The sequence below is a fragment of the Equus quagga genome, chromosome 13 (assembly GCF_021613505.1).
Source record: "Equus quagga isolate Etosha38 chromosome 13, UCLA_HA_Equagga_1.0, whole genome shotgun sequence".
Classification (NCBI taxonomy): Eukaryota; Metazoa; Chordata; class Mammalia; order Perissodactyla; family Equidae; genus Equus; species Equus quagga.
The window spans coordinates 13,834,032-13,854,011 of NC_060279.1; the positions used below are offsets into that span (position 1 = coordinate 13,834,032).

At 34.8% G+C, this 19,980-nt stretch overlaps 1 protein-coding gene across 3 annotated transcripts in view; it reads left to right on the plus strand.

Annotated features, from left to right (window-relative positions):
* The window catches only part of RALGPS2 (Ral GEF with PH domain and SH3 binding motif 2), a 154,339-nt gene that overhangs the window by 113,891 nt on the left and 20,468 nt on the right, over positions 1-19,980 (plus strand). For 2 of the 3 annotated variants that reach the window (XM_046680544.1, XM_046680543.1), the window contains 7 exons: positions 5,152-5,289; positions 6,431-6,521; positions 10,990-11,057; positions 12,854-12,989; positions 13,853-14,004; positions 17,223-17,277; positions 19,895-19,972. In XM_046680544.1, coding sequence (XP_046536500.1) covers positions 5,152-5,289; positions 6,431-6,521; positions 10,990-11,057; positions 12,854-12,989; positions 13,853-14,004; positions 17,223-17,277; positions 19,895-19,972 — 718 coding nt within the window. The remainder of the gene's footprint in view (positions 1-5,151; positions 5,290-6,430; positions 6,522-10,989; positions 11,058-12,853; positions 12,990-13,852; positions 14,005-17,222; positions 17,278-19,894; positions 19,973-19,980) is intronic. The other variant, XM_046680546.1, reaches the window with a different exon arrangement.

Here is a 19,980-nt window from a genome sequence, read left to right on the forward strand (position 1 = left end):
GTGTGCAGGTTGAAGGAAGGGCACCATCTGGAAACAAACTATCATAGTTCAGCGGGCAATTATAAAACAAACATTTTAGTCTGCCGGCCAGAGATCTTTTAAGTTGAATACTGAAAAAATAGTACTCAACTTCACTTAGAAGTAGTTGCAGGCTGATGTTTGTTTTTTGTTACAAAAGAACTAGAGTTAGACTTTGTTAGGAGGCGGCCACCTAAATAATATAATACTCTGTGTAGCCTAGAAGAATTTTTAAACATTTTACTGAGTTGCCATTTCAGAAGATTTTAAACTTCTAAGAAACCTGATGTTAGTGTACTGTGTTATATCGTACTGTGTAATGTTTTTTAAGATGAACCTGCTGGTATATAATTACCAAAAATAAGTGGAAATCTATGTATAAAATTCTTTCAGAAATTTAGTGCTTTTTAAACTTAAATCCTGGTGTTATATAATGCCACTTCCTCCTATTCCACAGCGTGACTTCTCCTGTCTGAGTAAGGTCATTCTTATTCGTTGATGTGTTGTGATCTAAAAGCAAACATGACCCTGGCCTGAGTGGGGGGGGTGGGGGGGGGGAAGAGTTCTGACTACCCACTAGCCGTGTGAACTTAGACAAGCCACATTACTACCTCTGGCCCAGTTCTCCTGCTGTAAAATGAGGGGGCTGGACAGGGAATTAATAATTGAGCACTAACTCTGCTATTTCATTAAATCAAGAAATGTTGATTAAGCAACTCAACAGCTGAGGAAACACAAATTCAGCCACCTTAAGTGATTGGCTTAGTACTAAGTGGTAGAAGTGGGGTTGGAATCTGACTCCAGAGCACTGTGCCCCTCCGTCTCTCCCTGGACTGTGTGATTGCTGATTGCTGCTTCTAGATGCAACTCTTAAGCTTCTACTTCCTATATGAACGTGTGCTTTCCCCTCCTCTTTTTAGCTTGTGCTGTTTTTCTCTTTCTGATAGGCTCTACCATCACCTGTTTGTTGATCCACATGTTTTATTTAGTCAGCTTGGTTTCTACCTTTTTTCACAGAATTGTTTCTTTAGATTCCTGTGAAATACATTGGTATACCAGGTGTTGCAAACTAAAAGGCCTATAAAGACAAATGCTCACAAGAATGAAGCAGATAAATGTAAATAAATGAAATAAATCAGAACTAAGATAACAGGAAAATGAGGGTAATGACAAACTGGTGTCCTTGCCGTTAATATAAAAGGATCTGCACTCTTCTCAGGTTTACCTCATTGTTGCCAGATCTCTTCCATTTTTTAGGAAAAGAGAGTCATTTAAATATTTCCTGATTTTAAAAACATTGAGAGAGATGGCCGCCAGCTTGTAGCCTCTGATTTATATTATGCAGCATGTTATTGGACCATCCAGTGATTACGTTGTATTTGCTAACAGCTTAATCTGGGGAAAATGTGAGATAGTAAGTGCCTCCTGAGTTTTCTTTATTTGAGCAATTTTGAGATTTCTAGTTTTAGCAGTTAGTAGTATCACTAACCAAGGTAGGAACTTGGAATGGCAGATCTTTAGGGACAGATAAATGTTAGTTTGATGTGTTAAATTTAAAATGAAAGTCAAGAGCCCAGATCTCTAGAGAGATTTGGCAAGTCACCAGCAATTAGGTAATAGTTGCAGCTACAGAAGTAATCCAGAGCAAGCACATGTAGAGTGAGATTACTGACAGAACCATGGGGAATGCCGGCGTCCAGGGAACATGAGGAAAAAGAAGAATGGAGGAGGGCGGGATGCTAGGAAGGGTCAAGCCAGTAGACCAAGGAACAAAGGGGATGGTAAAAATGCAAGAGAGAGGTTTCAAGAGTTCATAAGGAGGTTGTTTATGCCTTTCCCAGAAGAAGTTTCAGCAGCGAGGTAGATAGAGCTTTCAGACTGTTAGAGTGGGTTGAAGAGTGACTGGATGAAATTCAACTGCCAAACGGATTAGTTTCTATAATCTATTAAGAACTTAGAAATCAATAAGAAAACGACAATCCAGAGAAAAAAATGGACAAAAGACATTTCATAGAAATATAAATATTTAACCTCATTACTAATCAAGGAAATGAAAATTAAAACACAAGATATCATTTTATCCTTACAAGATTGGCAAAATGTGAAGACTGATAATATCAAGTGTTAGCACAAGTGTGGATCAGTAAAAATTTATATACAATCAGTGGAAGTATGAATTGATATAGATTTGAAAAGTAATATGCTGCTTTCTTGTAAAGTTAAACATTAATATACTATATATACACCAAATATGTGTATATGTATATCTACATGTATACCAAGAAATGTGTACAAGAATGTCTATAGCAACATGAGAGGAGAGGGGAAGTAATTCAGAAGGCTATCAAATAAAATGAGTAAGTAAATTGTGATGTGCTTACATATTAGTTTATTCTCAATTTAAGAAATATCAGCTACAGCCACATTAGACAACACGAGTAGGTCTTAGAAACAAAATGGTAGAACAAAGCAGTCACAGAAGACCATATTTTTAAAAATTTAACAAATATTTATAATCACTTATTGTGTACCTATCCTAACTTTACTGATATCATTTAATTTAGTCACATAAACATAAAATATGATTTTTTTAAACTCAAAAATAAGCAAAAATAAATAATATATTGTTCATGGATACAGACATGTCTTCAAAAACACAAGGGAATAATCTTAAAATTCAGAGTAAAGGTTACCTCTGGACAGGAGGCAGGGAGATGACATAGGGAAGGAGCATAGATGATGCAACAGATTGGTGGTGATGTAGTTCTTAAGTTGACTGGTTGTTCACAAATGTTTATTATATTGTTTGATAACAACCATTGTTACATGTGTTAAAGTATAATTTTTTAAAATATAAAATCATGATTCTCACACCAGTACAAAATAAACACGTCAAAGGTTTTATGTAAATCATTACATTTATAAGGGAATCAGGAAGATTCTACAATCATTTCAAGGGAGAATTCAAAGTATCACACATACATATAGGCAATCAGGATTGCTGAAATGAATTTACAAATAGTTGCAAAATTGGTCAACATGCACAGGGCAATAATCAGTTACCTGTCACTGGACATAATTCATTAGCGTTTTCATGGACAAGAATTGGTATTATTACTAGTTTTCAGCAACTTCCAGAGTTGTAAAACAGCTCAAAAGGGCCAAAAGGGTGCACTGGAGACAGGACACCTAGTAACTTTTTTGCCTATTTCAGAGTCTATCACAATTTTTTCCGTTCTTCCAAATTTACACATGTAAACTTTTATGTGTATCAAATATCACATCAAAAATAGAATGAAGGATAAAGTAAGAGTGTACCAGTGTGTGTTTCTATTTCAAGGTGTTTGTTGAAGGGAAAGAGGCAAGAGTCCTTTGTTGAGTCATTTTGTTTTCTTAAACAGGGGATTTAAGTGTGTGCCTTGGTTCTGGGAAAGCAGCCGGTGGAGGGGGAGTGGCAGTGGAGGCAGCAGCGGATGTTGTAAAGGAAGCAGTGGCAGTTAGATTCAAAATCACAGTTCAGATTTGCAAAGAAAGGGGTTCTTCTTCCTCTGAGATTGGAGGAAAAGGAGAGGAGCTAGGCTGTAGATTCACTTGAAGTCATAAAAAAAGAAGTTAAGAGTCTGTGAAGAAAAAGAAATGTTTATGGTAGGTGGCTTAAAGCATACTTGTAAAGATTTACTGAATGGAAAAGGAATGATACTAGGATAAGTAGAAGGGTTGCCATTGCCAACCTTTTACGATGTACTAAGCACCTGTTGTCAAAACACTGCACAGGATTTTTCCTTTTCTTAGAGTACAAGATAGAGCAACTACCTTAAATGAGTTTATAGTCTCAAACAGATAAGATGTAAAAATGAGAAGGTTTAAATAACTGAAGAGATTATAAAGGCATAAATTATCAAGTGAATGGCATAGATAATGTATAAGTTTATAATAGAATGTAACCCAAAAAAACTCGATACAAGTGAAAGCTTTGAGAGCCAACTCTGTCACTGACAGTTTGCGTGACATTAGACACATCACCTTTAGTACCTGTGGCCCTCGGATTCTTCATCAGTGACAAGAGGGGGTTGGACTAGACAGTTTGTAAATCCGTTTCTTGAAATCTATGAGAAAACTAAAGAACAACTGACAGTGAACTGGATATAAGATATAATTAAGTGGGCAGAGAGGAGTCCAGGAAACATTCAAAACGGAAGAACTGGTGTGAGAAACACGGGGCTTGTTTGGAAGGCAGTGGGCACATGGGTTTGGTTTCATTCACCCTGAGAGTTCATGAAAATAGAATAATGAGGAAAAAGGAGGAAAGTGTATTTTTCTCTCCAGCATTAGTTGTTTTATACACTTTACATGTGCATGGTAAACTCTCAGGGCGGATTATTAAGTAAGTGATCTTGCATATCCAGAAAGAGTACAACCACATTATTTGGGGGGATATGTTATTTTTGTTGATACAGAGAAATGGAGTCATGGGGTGGGGAGAGAGAAGGAAGGAGTTACTAACTCCAATATTTAGTCACATGAACTATTTCAGAAATCCAGTTGTTAATCTTTAAAACAAGACACTTCTACCAGAATGAGACAATTTTCAAAGTAGTAGTTATGTCTCAAGTGACAGTTATCGACTTAAGGCTAGGGGCTTTAGAACTAATATTAAATAACTACCCTAGCCAGGTTCTGGCTAGACTGGGTAACTTAGCTTCTTCAAGCTATACCACAACTTGGGAAATAGGTACTAATAGGTGGACATAAAAATGGAGGTTCAGAAATTAAAATAACTGTCTTCATTATACCCAACTAGCCGGAGGCCCAACCAGTTCCAGAGCTCAGCTTCTTTCCATTTGGTCCTGTAGGTGCTGACATTTCTAACTCCAGCCTCAAACCATACTTTTAAATGGTATTATAAGAAATTTATAAAAAGCATGTGTTATTTATGTGTCTGACCACAACTGTATAGAAATCTAGGCCTCAATGGTCTTGTTTCAACAGTGCTGCAGTGTATTAATAACAGTGTATTCTAAATATGCCTTATATTGGAATACAGCTATAAACTAGCTTTTTTTCCTCCTTCACTTTGTCATACTCTTCCAAGCTACAAGTAGGAAAACACTCATTTATCTAATTTCATTTCAGGTATCTATTTGTCAGATTTAACATACATTGATTCAGCATACCCATCAACTGGCAGCATTCTAGAAAATGAGCAAAGATCAAATTTGATGAATAACATCCTTCGGATAATTTCTGATTTACAGCAGTCCTGTGAATATGGTAAGTCTCTGGAGGAAGGTGCCAAGCCGTTATTCTGCTGTGAGCCTGGTGATGCATTCACACACATCTTGGGCCACTTTTCACACATCAGGGAACATCAATTTCTTACATCCATCCTAACATAAAGGAAAATAATGGTTGTTTTATTTCACTGTTTAGTATTTAGCATCTTAAGATCTTGCTTTTAAGAAATTGAAGTATTTAATATTTAAAATTTTAAGTTTTATCTTTTGCAATTCTGCCATTTTGTAGCAACTTTCCTAACATAATTTACAAAATTATTTTCCGTTATCTTCATCTCATTTGCTCTCCCAGATCTATCGTGTCAGCAGTTCTCATATTTTTCAGTTAGAGAAGGAGCTGAAACCCTTGATCCCAGGAACAATTGACTAGCTTTCTTGAGTCTGATATTGAGTAAATAATCATTTTTAGCCCAAGATGTATTTTATGGAAACACAAATATAAAAAGAGCTTACAAAAGCCCAAATTATTAGAAAAGGGTTTTGATGGGTTTTTTTTTAATGTGGTGTTAAAAAAGCAGTGAGTTTACATTATCCATTTGTTTAAAATAAATTTGTCTTAAAGCTAACTTTACTTATAGGCATCTATATACTTTGTTAAAAGTTTGTGTGGGAGGGGAAGAATGTTACTGAAAGTTAAAATAATAAATAATCTCTTATTTTGTCCTTTTCTCAGTTTTTTTTTACCATAACACCAAATTGTGATGTTAAATTAATTTTATTTGAAATTTCTAAGTAGGGGAGAAAAACCACATTTACAAATGGGAGTCAGGCTCCTTTAAAAAAAAACAGTAATAACTGCCTTTACGTCTTGTGTTTACATGAGGTTTGAATATAAATCGCAGTGCAGTCTCTGATTTTTTTGTATGAAATTTCTCAGATATATGAGATTTTATAAATGGAGCTTTTTTTTTAATCTTATACAATCAAGATGCAGCTGTAATTTTCTAAATTACCTTCAGTTTTACATTAAAAAAAATTTACCTCAGTCATGTCCTAGATTTAATTTAAATTTTGGTGCCATGTGGCCTTAATCTCCCTTTAAATATTTTTTTTAGCTTAACTTTTACAATTAAGATGTAGTTTATCATATAATTAATTATTTATCCCATTTTGCCTAGATATTCCCATGTTGCCTCATGTCCAAAAATATCTGAACTCCGTTCAATATATAGAAGAACTACAAAAGTTTGTAGAAGATGATAATTACAAGTAGGTTGGATCTTCAGAAGTGGTTTGTATAACTTTGTCCTGTCCTCCACTCTTTCATCCCCATGTACTTGAATATCTAGATGTTAACATCGTATCCTACAAGTGCATTATACAATGGTAAAAGGATGTAAGTGTATTTCTTTTTGATTGCTTGATACCGTTGAGCCAATATAAAAATACCTCATCTGATCTTTTACTAAAAAGTATTTCATCTTTCTCAGGTTGTTGAGAGCTGATGTTTGATAGTTCTAGCTTAAATTTCTTCCTTTCCCTCTATATTCAAGCACTGAATCATTATGGAATTTTATCTTTTAAGAGACTGAAAAATTAATGAAACAGTCTACAAATAGAAAAATTACTCCTTTTTTAATTGTAATTTTTTGGGGGATGGGAAGATTAACCCTGAGCTAACGTCTGCTGCCAATCCACCTCTTTTTGCTGAGGAAGACTGGCCCTGAGCTAACATCCGTGCCCATCTTCCTCCACTTTATATGTGGGACGCCTACCACAGCATGGCTTGCCAAGTGGTGCCATGTCCACACCCGGGATCCAAACTGGCGAACCTCAGGCCCCCAAAGCAGAACGTGGGCACTTAACCGCTGTGCCGCTGGGCTGGCCCCAATTGTAATTTTTGATAAATCTTTGAACTTGTTTTTGTAGATTGGGAGAATATTGCCCCTTCTTGCCTCTAGGTCGGAGACATATTTGTCCAATATAGTGCCACACTTGACCCTTTTCTCTGTTACAAGAAGTCCTTTATTAAGGATTTTAAAAATCACTTTTAAAATAGCTGATATCCATTTCCTTCTCCTTAAACACAATACTGCCCAAAGTGGAAGGAATTTTTGAATTATTAACCCTTTTTATTTTTCAGTAGTATGCTATACGTCATAACTGCCAGTTTTTCCCCAAAAGATGAGAGGATAAAGAACTTATTTCTCTTCAGGCTTCTCTTATTTCTTTTAGCTGTGTTTGTTAGTTTCAAACATTTTGCTCAGCTGTGTTATGTCAGTTATTCCCCAGCTTTCAAATTTAACTTTGTATCTTCCACCAATATTTTTTCCACTAGAAGGTCATACTTAAAAAATTTGTCAGAGTGAAAGAGACTAGGTTATTTTTTTAATATTAATGCATCATATAAAAAAAGTTTTTCTTTTATGATAGTGATTACAACTTCCTTATTCCATAAATTTCAGTGATTTTTAAAGAATTCTGCAGATCAGAATAAGTATCGATAAAAGGCTGGAAATTCTGGAAAACACCTAGAAATAACTTGTCTTCGAATGTTAAATATATTAAGAAGCTCAGGATATATGCTTAAATATATCTAAAATTTCATTAATGTTTGCAAACACCTGTATTGCCATCGCCTCTCCCACACCATATATATTAGTGCTTTATATTTCTATTTCAATTTTTATTTTTTATTTAGAGTCTTTGCATGGTAACTCATTTGAAAATGTCTGAGGTCGATGGATCAGCTTTTTAAGGCTGGAGTTAGTTCACAGATCTCTTGTTGCCCTAGGTTGAAAGCTTCTTGAGTTTGATGGTCTGTATCTTATATTTACCACTGTTTCTCCCATCTCTCTAATTACTTACATATCACAAAACACTCATGTTTTGTCCAGTGAGGTATAGAAGGTATCTTGAAACTCAAAATATGAGTAAGTAGCTATTAAAATCTTCTCTGTCTGGCTCAAGAAATTTATTAGATTTAAAAGAAGAGTTGAAGTCTAACTTAGAAGTGAAGTCTAAGAAATTGTTGCACAATTATGGAGGATGGTAAATTTTTATTGACTACAATAAAAGTAAACTGAAGTGTTTATTTAGGCAAATTTTTACTTTGCTAAAAGGGATAGCATTAGCCATTTAAGCCATTAAGTAGTCTTAACGGTCTATAAACTGACATAAGATACCTTCATTTTTGTAGGAAAGCTGATGCTATTATATTGATTTTTGTTTTCATGAATAGCTAGAACCAGAGCAGGTTTCTCATTAAATTCGTTTAACGAATATTTGTTAAGCTTTTGCTATAGATGAGTTATTGTGCTAGTTTCTGGGATTACAAAAATAAGATTTTGTTCTTGCCCTTAAGAAGCTCAATCTAATGCAACAAGACACATCCAGGAAACAGATGATTGCAAAAGAGTTAAAATAGTACCATAATAGAGAGATGCTCTGGGAACATAGGGGAGACATAACTCAGTTTTAAGAGGGAAAAGCAAAGAAAAAAGAAACCTGAACAGCTTCAGGAGACAGTGTCACCTGAGGCTGAATCTTGGCAGGTAAGTAGGAGTTAGCTCCACATGAAGAGTAAGGCAAAGCATTCCAGGGGGTGGGATGGCTGGAGGAATGGTGTGGGAAACAGTGTGTGCACTTGGGGAACGACAGGTCCTTCGAGGGTGTTGGGGCATCATATGGGAGACTTGAGAAGAGAGATTGTTTTTCTAAAGATGCGGTGATGTTGCATGAGCCTACTGATTAATTGTATTGAAAATCAGAGCATTTTAAGATAAGAGCCGTTATCATTATGTTAAGCGAAATAAGTCAGTCAGAGAAAGACGAACTCTATATGACTCCACTCATAGGTGGAAATTAGTATATTGAGAAGGAGATCTGATCGGTGGTTACCAGGGAAAAGGGGGGGTGGGGGGAGGGTACGGAGGGGGAAGTGGTGTACCCACAACATGACTAACAAAAATGTACAACTGAAATCTCACAAGGTTGTAATCTATCATAACATTAATAAAAAAAAAAAAATTAAAAAAAAAAAAGATAAGAGCTGTTAAAATTATTAGTTAAAAAAATGGTTTTTATGATGAAAGATACTTTCTTTATCCAATGGCCTCTGTTTTTGGCAACTTCATCTGTATAGGCAGCCTGTATAGATATTACTAATTACATACATGTGTCTTAATCAGGATGAAAATCTTCCTAAGTTATTTCATTTTAATACTTAGCATAATATCTTTTCTCAATGAGTATTATTATATGGTGTTTTGATGAAGATACAGGCAGCTGACACTCTGATTAGCCTTCTCTGCTGTGCTTTTTTTTTTCTTTTTTTTTTTTTGCTGAGGAAGATCTGCCCTGAGCTAACATCCGTACCAGTCTTCCTCTGTTTTTTAGGATGTGGGCCACCAGCACAGCATGGCCACAGAGCATGCCAAACTTAACCGCTAGACCACCACTGCTGTGCTTCTTAAGATGCTTCTGTGTTTTATACTGCTGTCGGTTACCAGCTGCTACTGATAGCAATGTGATTCATCCATAGCTTGCTTTCTTTTCCTGTTTTTATTGTAGTTATGTCATTTACTTCTTTGTCTTTTCATAAGCTTCAGAAGAGCAGGGACACCATGTCTGCCTTAGTCTCTTATATTTCAGTGCTGAGAGCACAGTGCCCAACACAAAACAGTCGTCAATAACCGTTTATCAAATGAATGAATTCAGTATGGTCTGTAGCCCAAATAATTAAAGTCAACTGCTCTGTAAAAAGAAAAAGAGTAGAGAGTTCTGCTTAATCATTTATCTCTTTAGTACATGCATTTTACACTGTCAGGTAATTGGCAGATAATCATATGTAATTCCCTCTTAGGTTATCAAAGAAATAGTAAGTTAAGAATCCATAATAGATTTATTATGAATGTCTCTTGCACTGTATTCTGCGATTTCATTAAAAAATCCAAGCTGGTAGAATGCTAAAAAGTAAAAGGTCTTTATTAGTTTTCAGACAAATGCTTAATAATAATAGGCTTCAGGGGCTACACCAAAGTCTTTTCTACAACTGCTTTAGGATCCTGTTTCATGAAATAGTTTCCATTGGTAGGAAGCATAACCTCTTTCTGCCATGGAACTCGAAACTGGGTGTATTATCCTAAACAGAGCTTAAGAACCAACTAATAAACTTGGGCTTAGGGTCGGGATTTACCAGGAATTTTGCAAACAACCTGTTTGTTTATATAGATGATTCTTTTGATAAGTTGATTTGGTTGGTTTTTTGGATGGTTAGTTTTAAATAAGATGTTTTTGAAATTTTCAGTGGTACACAGGCCAATTAGCCTATCCAGTAAAGATTCTAGAAAGAATTTGCATAGTATATTTAATATTATATGTGAACGTTCCTGAATTTAAGTGCTCAGGTGTCGGTATAACCTCAGGTTCGGTCACCTTTAAGTCATTCATCAGATGTCTTGAAACGTGCTGATTTGCTTGGCAATGTTGGGTTAGTTTGGGGAGATTTTTCTGTTTTTAAATGTGACTTTTTAATGTCCCCTCTCCCCCAATATTTCCTAGAATAACCAATAAGATCAGCTTTGTATGAAAGAGAGAGATTGCTCTTGAGGAAAATTATATGGCTGAGGTTATCTTATAAACATGTTTTTAGTTTTTTGTGAGAAAATACATGATTTTAATGTTATTTTGTCAAATGTTAATCATTTTATGTGTTTTGCTTCTTTTTAAAATCCAGGCTTTCCTTAAAGATAGAACCAGGGACGAGCACACCACGCTCGGCCGCCTCCAGGGAGGATCTAGCAGGTTAGTGCGCGGTCTCTCCTTCCTACGTCGCACGTCAGGTAGCTGAGGAGAAAGACACTCTCCAAAGGACAGGAATGCTGAGCACGTTTTATACTGCATGCAAAAAGTTATTTTTGGTATTAAAATATGTTAGTTTTTTCTGTTTGAGTGTTTTTGTTTTTTAATTAAAAAGTTGTTACTGGTAATTTGTCAATAATATACAAATACGCCAACTAATCAAGGAAAATAGATCAACAGACAGAAAATTAAATAGGGAAGTGTTTATGAATATCTTTTCTTTTTTTTTATTAAGAATGCACTGCCCTAGGCAATGAGGGTTGATTACATTAGAAATTTCTGTGGTTTAAGTGGAAAACCCTGCTAATTTGAATAGTTACAGAAGTCAATTTTGGTGACAATTTTTTTAAAATTTCACTGTAATACTGGGCCAAGTATGGAAAATGTTACCATAATTTACCGGTTGTATTGTAGTTAGGGATATTATACATATCCCACACATAATCAAAAGTATAAAATTGAAGAGAAATTATTTAAGCATTATTTAAGAAATCATTGATAAGTACCTTTTTTGAAATTCTAAATACAGACCTTGGCACTAAGCTTCATATTATTGTATGTTCTAAAACTGAAGGCCCATCTAAGAAGATGTGAAGGAAGTGAGAGAAGAAATCATGACTAGGGGGAAGAGTATTCCAAGCAGAGGAAAATATTTCAGTCTAAATCTCTTAAATTTTCTTTTCTTTTCATTCTTAGTGATATTTGACAAATCTGTGTACTTTTTCTTTTTTTTTTTTGAGGAAGATTAACCCTGAGCTAACTGCTGCCAATCCTCCTCTTTTTGCTTGAGGAAGACTAGCCCTGCGCTCACATCGTGCCCATCTTCCTCTACTTGATATGTGGGACGCCTACCACAGCACAGTTTGCCAAGCGGTGCCATGTCCGCACCTGGGATCCGAACTGGCGAACCCCGGGCCTCTGAGAAGCGGAACGTGCGCACTTAACCGCAGTGCCACCGGGCCAGCCCCCAATGTGTACTTTTGAGTCGTATTTTTTTTATTCCCATAAGCTTGAACAGTGTGAATATAGATTTAAATTCTAACTTGAATGCTTGACCTACGCTATGCGTTCTTTGTCTAAGAGGAAACTGAAACTAAGGATCAAAAAGCAATGCGTAAAACTAAGTGAGCACTGAACTGGGCCTCAGAGACCAAAGTCCTTGAGCCCAGGTTTCATCTGTGTTGTGAGGCCCTGAGCCCATCTCTTCTAATGCTGCTTCTTGCATTATTAAGGGGCAAAATATTTATACTGCCTACTTAAGGCAAGGAAGATAGATAGAAATTAATGGATTTAGTATGTTTGGGGATTTTATGTTTTAAGACTCAAAAAATAAATATTTCTCTAGAGGCCAGCCCAGTAGCACAGTGGTCAAGTTCGCACGTTCCACTTTGGTGGCCCTGGGTTCACCAGTTCGGATCCTAGGTGTGGACCTATATACCGCTTATCAAGCCATGCTGCCGCAGGCATCCCACATGTAAAGTAGAGGAAGAAGGGCACAGATGTTAGCTCAGGGCCAGTCTTCTTCAGCAAAAATAGGAGGATTGGTGGCAGGTGTCAGCTCAGGGCTAATCGTCCTCAAAATGAATAAATAAATAAATATTTCTCATATTTGGTCAGTTAAACTTAACATTAATATTATCTTAAAATTTAAAACATTTTATATCAAGGGATTAAAAAACAGTCTTTTGAAACTATCTGAAGATTTCTCTCTTTTTTTTTTTTTTTAATTTAACTCTTAGGTCCTGAAGTAGGAGCATCTCCGCAAAGTGGAAGAAAAAGTTTGGCAGCTGAAGGAGCTTTACTACCACAGACACCGCCGTCCCCTCGGAACCTGATTCCACATGGACATAGGAAGTGCCATAGCTTGGGTTATAAGTCAGCATTTTTAATTTCATCTTTCAAATTTTTAAGTTGTTTCTAGTTGGATTTATTTTCTATTCATTAATTAAACAGAAAATAGTGTCCTTGCAAAATTTTATTTGTATAACAATAGTCTTTTCCTGCTTCATTAAAATATCTTGCTTGCCTAAAGCATTTATTTCTTCCTTTACCTTAATTTGGAAATGAGCTTTTCCCAACAGTGCCTTCACATTTGGGGGAAATAAACAAACATTACAGAGTGTCATCATAAATAAAATCAGGAAAACAATATGCCATTTTCCTTTTAATAACCTAATAACCTTCCTTTTATAACCTTTGTATCAAGACAGTCATTGCTTGTCTTAACCAAAGTAAGTTATCATAAATTAAGATCTATAAAAATTGGTCTTTTTATTTCTAAATATAAAGAAATGGAAACTGATTTTTTGTTTAACTTCATTAGCTTTGCAAGATTGTTTTCTCAAAGTGGGGCCCATGGTTCACCTTTGCCGTGATTTTTGTAAAAGTTTAATAGCTGTTTTCCAAAAGTGAATGTGAAAACACTTTTTTAATGTACCTGCAGCTGAGGATGAAATTGAAGTATTCTCTGTTGTGTAGGTAGATATGGCTTGGATTCCTAAAACATTTTCCCTGAACTGTTAGTTTGAGGCTTTCATGGTAAAATCTGTGTGTTCATTAGTATGAGAGTTCAGAAGTAAGTTCAGGATATCAGGTAAGTCTTTTATATCCTGAATCTTTATATAAGAGTATCTTTGATATCTTGAATTTTATATCCTGAATCTTTATATAAGAGTATCTTTGATATCTTGAATTAGTAACAGTAATAAAAGATATGAAATATTTCTCTTTGTTTCCAGTTTCATTCATAAAATGAACACAGCAGAGTTTAAGAGTGCAACGTTCCCAAACGCAGGACCAAGACATCTATTAGATGATAGCGTCATGGAGCCCCATGCACCATCTCGAGGCCAAGCCGAAAGTTCTACTCTTTCTAGTGGAATATCAATAGGTGAGAAATATTTATCTGAGAGGGTTCCAACTTATGTAAAATGTTTTTAACGAAACTCAGCTGGGAAAATGTCCTTAACCCTACTACAAATAGAGAAAATTTGATAAAAGCCAAGTAGCAATTAGATATAGGATCATCTTACTAGTAGCTATTGAAGTTAATAATTCATGATGGTTTAAAAAGTGCTCGATGATTTTGACTCTAAAAGAGGAGGCGTTTGAGTAATGGTGGAAGAGAATGTGGGTTGGTTGATTGGTTACTCAGTGCCATTTGGATGCGGGAATGAGGAAGAGGGCAGAGTTGGATATGCCTCCCGGTTTTGTGGAATAAGCAGCTAGTTAGATGGTGGTACTATTCCCAAGGTAGAGAAGACTGGAAGAGCAGTCATTTGCAAGTGGTGAGGTATTTGTGAAGGATGACTGGGTTTGGAGAATTAAGAATTCTGTTTTGGATATGTTTGGTCCATATGGAGTTGTCAGGTAGGTAACTGAATGTATGAATCTGGAGCTCAATGAGGTAAGGTCAGGTCTGTAGGTGTGAGTGTAGGTGTTAGCATTTTTATAGTATTTTCAAGCCATGGGACTGGTGGAAGACATTCTGGCATTTAGGAGTCTGATTAAATTATTTTTTAAAAAACAACTGGCCATCACAGGAAGCTACGAAGGAGGGACCAGAGAAGTAGGGGAAAAAACCACAAAAACCCACTAGAGGAAATGTCTCCAGGAGGAGGGAAGTATTGAATGTGTCAATACCAAATGCACACAAAGAGAACTAAGATGAGAATGGAAATGATCAGTGGATCTGGCAAGATAAAAGTCATTGGTGACCTGGACAAGAGTTGCTTCATGGAATAGTGGGGTCAAAGCCCTGATGGAGTGGTAGATTAGAGAATGAGAGACAAGGAAACAGAAATAGGGACTATGAAAGGGAGCGTAAAATTGGGACCATACCAGAAAGGGATATGAGATGAAGAGAAGAATTTGTTTCTACTTCCTAAACTTTTATTTATTTTCTAAATCTTCTAGATGAGCATTATTTCTCTTGATAATTCGAAAATCTCCGTATAATGCTATTTTTATTTTTAAAAAGAAATGAGGAAAATGTCTTCCTCTGTGATTAAGTGCCAGGTTGTTCAAGGGCTAAGCCTATTATTATTAATATAATCATCTCAATATTGATGAACAGTTAATACAAAGAAATGCAGAAGGTGTTCATTTTCTTGAACATATTGACTTCCTTAACCCCTGAGAGTTCTAAACCCTGAAAACGAAATTGCTTTAGAGCTTTCTAGCACCATTCAGCAGTTTTTTATTCTCATGTTCCCCTTTTTATAAATGCAAATGATTAAATGATGACAAAATTTACAAAATAGAAAACAAGTTGGCCATCTGAAATACCTCTTTATTAATGCTGTAAGTTGTCTATATGCAAATGTCAACCTCAATCTGAAAAATAATATACAGAATAATTTTGCAAAAAAGAAAGGAGGAACTTTTTTCCAGTTAAACACTTGTTACACTTATGGAATCCAGCATGCCACTTAAAGCAAAAAATAATAATTTTTAAAATTACAGCTCTCAAGTATGTATATATATATATATATATATATGTATATATATATAAAATATTTGGCTTTTTATCACCATAATTGTTATAGTGATAATTATTATTCTCTAGTTTATTTGTAGCTTTTACTTTCCATAGATGTTCTTGTAGTTAACACAAGACAGTTATCTAGTTATTTCATTTAGTTACAGTTAATGTCTTGGTTTAGAACTCTTTCTTTTAGAACAGAAAGAAACTATTTGAATTTTTGCCTTTGCATTTATTTTTTAATTATGTAAGGCTGTTAAGTAACTAAACGGTAAAGATTATTACATCCTTGTATGTAAATTAAGAACATTAGACATAGACATTACCTTCCCTGGTTTTTGTTTTAAAGCTTTAACCTTCTGAATAGAAAGTAAGTCTATAAACCATAGATGGTAGAGTTACTACAAACACACAAAATTCCTAATTACAAAAGCCTTTTTTCCTTAGCTGTAACTTATACATACAACATTAATCAGTACCATGGAGGCTTTGAGAAAGTACTCTGGAGAAATTAACCAATGCTTGGGACAGTGGCCTCAAACATTTCTACTGTGGTATAACATCCTGGATAACCTAAGTAGTCTTGCCTAGCTAAGGGGGGCATAGCCGCTCTGAGCTTCATGCTTCTGGAAGAGCTTACATTTTTCTGCAAGTCAGTCATACTAAGTATGCTTAAATTTTCAGTCTTTACCACAGAATGCTACAAATCAAAAGATAGTCTACGAGACCCCACCACCACCAACAGATTACCTCTGGTTTCTCATCTGAACCACACAACCAGAAAATTATTTCAGTGACTCTTAGTCAGTTCTTTCAAGGATTATACACAGCTAGTGCCTTTCTAAATACATAGAAGAGGTGTTAATCTGTCATGTGTAATGGATACATTATAGCATTAGAGTTTGAGTCTCTCATGGAACACTGCTTCTGAAAGTCTGATAGACAATTCAGCTGGATACATAAGGGACGTGTTAATCATCAATTTTATTGAGAGCCAGAATTATCTTTCAAATAACTTTTAAATCAATCTAAGCTGTTTTGGATGCTCCCAAATTCATTCATCTCGGTTTTTTCTTTAGCTGTTTTAAAACTTTCTGTTTTAACGGATATTCTGGAGAAAGCTTTTATATTATTATAGCACCATTTTTTTTTTAATATAGATTCCATCCTTTCTACCTTTCCTCTAAAGGCAAAAATTGAATTTCATTAAGCTTTTTATCCTTAGGTTGAAGGAATACAAAGGGAAAGGAAGTGTGCCATGAACCTCTAAGAATTTCATAATTATATTGGTCTTAAATTATGACAAATCTGATAAGGAAAAATGTTGTGCTTATGTGCATTATCTGATGGTAGGAAAGTTTTTATTAACATAATGAATTTGAGTTATAAGTAGACATGCAAAAATGTTTTATGCTATTTTATTTTAGATATACTTGTCATTATATTCCTATATTGCAGAATAAATCTAGCAGCAGTAATATTAGAATGAAAAATTAATATGTGGATATTTACCCACAAATAACATGGTTGTCATTTTATGAGCACAGTTAGAGAATTTATTTTTAAAATATAAAATTCAAACGGTAATTCTGGTGTTTAAAAAATAGAATAACTTTTGATTTTAGGTAGCAGTGATGGTTCTGAACTAAGTGAAGAGACCTCGTGGCCTGCTTTTGAAAGGTAAGAAAAATTGTCCATTTGAACTGCTTTGAGTTTATTTTGTCTGTCTTAAAGTATATGATAATATGAATTTTAAGAGAGAATGTTTATTACATATCTCTGTGGAACTGTTTAAGCTTCCTGCTGGTAGTAGAAATAAGAACTTGGTATTTAAGTCTGGAATTGAGTCTTATCTAGCAAATATATGTTTATTTGGTGGCTTGACACATGTATTTGAATTTTAGTACATTTAAAAATAATAATAACCAGTTATTGTTAACTTAGCTACTAATGTGTTCAAAAGTAAAATTAGGGCTGGCCTGGTGGCATAGTGGTTAAGTTCAGTGCACTCTGCTTTGGTCGCCTGGGGTTCACTGATTCAGATTCCAGGCGCAGACCTACACCACTCATCAAGCCATGCTGTGGTGGCGACCCACACAAAATAGAGGAGGATTGACATAGATGTTACCTCAGGGACAATCTTCCTCACCAAAAAAAAAGAAAAGAAAAGAAAAATTATTTCCTTTAATTTTAGTTCATTGAAGTAATTTTAAGGCATTTAGTAGAATTGTCAAATTTATTCTCTGCTACTTTTGAGGGCAAAAAGACTTAGTAAACTTTAAATTATACTATGAAGAAAGCAGCTTAAAGTTTGAATTTAAATTGCCATTAACTAAGAGTTTGCACAGAGCACAGATTTATACTGAAGTACAAGTCATGCTCCCTTCTCCTTTCTTTAGTGCTTTAAGGTATGATAGCTGTCATCTGCCTGCAGCAAATATCATGCTATATTGATCCTCCAATATAAGATCTCCTTAAAAATGTAACCAAACTGTGCAAATAATTATTTACTAAATGTCCGTTAGGACTTTTAATGTTGTCTATGACCATTTCAGTTCTGCCATTTTTGTACTTGACTCTTGACCAAAATAATTGCTCCCTTTTGTATATAAACTGAGCAACTTTTTCTAAGCGACAAGAGTGTCATTTAGATTGAATTTTGAGCATGATATTAAAATTGATGGAGTTGAAAATATATAGTAACCTAACTTCTCATCAATAACTTTTTAATAAAAAAGTTATACTAACTATACAGTTGAAATTAAACTATATTTGAATTGCTTAGTTTCATTCTGTTTAGTTGGAAAATTATATCTTTGTTCTTGATGAAACTTCCTAAAGATTTCTCACCACTACATGATTAAGATTTTACTCATAAACTCAATATTTCAAAGTCCTTTTGAACCTTTCTACTCTAATTATTAGTGTTCCCAAGTTTTGTTCTCTTTGCTTTGGGGGATCCTTAACAATTTGTGTTTGCTTATTATGTTTCTTCCAACTTTTACGTTCAATCTCTTTATTTGGGTTTGCCTGAAACAGGAAAAATACAAGAGTTGCCGCTGGCCTGCTGTCTGTACAAATCGTCTTAGTTCTTTCGCTCTAGAAAGAGCATGATACCATCAGATGTTGATTATAGAGTAGATTGTAATCTTTAGATAAAAAATATTGGTGAACAAAATTGTTTCTCAGATTGCATGAGTTGTAAGTGTGTAACCATAGTGGTGCTGTGTTAAATAACACGGTCTTATCCCAGCAGGCTACTTTTGAAGACAGTATTTAACGATGTTGCCTTCACATCTCAAAACAATATTTTTCTTTTATGACAAATGTTTTGCTTTGCAGACATTTGCAGCTAATAAAAATCTACTCGTGCCAAGTTTAAATCAGTGACTCTTGGAATATTTTGAGAGCAAATTAATGCTGCCCAGCAAGATTCAGACATGAAATAATAAAAAGTGGATAAAGAACTAGGATATAAAATACTTCTTATGAATAGTGACCTTGAAAATAGCACTCTGACTGTTAAACATGCCATTTTCTGTTCTTATTTCCTGGAGACATCAAATATGTTGCTGCTTAAGTTGCTAACAATGCTTTTTGTTTTAAATATCATTTATCAACAGTACTTCTTTTGGCTTTTCCCAGGCGAAGTAGTATCAGTGTTTCAATGTGTGCGTGTTTATTTCCTTTGTTTAAGTATTACATGCCATTTTGGATAAATATTGACTCATAGCATTTTTATCATTTATTGGCTTTATCAGTAGAAATAAAATAATGCCTTTATTACTCAGTTCATCTCTTTTATTAGTTTTCTTGCATTTAACATAAAGGATAGAGAGGAAAATAAGGTATTCAAGCCACATTGCTTTTAGGTGTCTTCATAGGGACATATAATAAAAATGAATTATTTATGTAAACCCGGGTATCATATTTAAACTAGGATCCAAGAACCAGAATAGAAACAAAAGGATTTTTGAAATATTTTTCAGGTTTTGATAGTATTTGGTTGTAAATAGCTCTTTAATTATTTTAGCAGATTTGTAAAAGCGAATGTATATATAAATGTATGGTATGTACTAAGCATCTATAAATGTTTCTAGAGTCAATGGTGGAAGAAAAAATTTTTATAGTGTGTGCTGCATGCTTTAAAAAAGAAAGGAACACTCAGATACTATCCTTTTGTAGGATTTAGAAAGTTAGATTACACAAAGAAATTATTATACTGTTCTAGGTATTGATGATGATTGTGTGAATAAAAGTATATGTAATATATACAATTTATAATGGAATCCAACAGGAACAGATTATACCATTCTCTCGGCCCGGTGACACGAATGGCACGAAATGGCTATCGAAGCCACATGAAGGCCAGCAGGTACAATT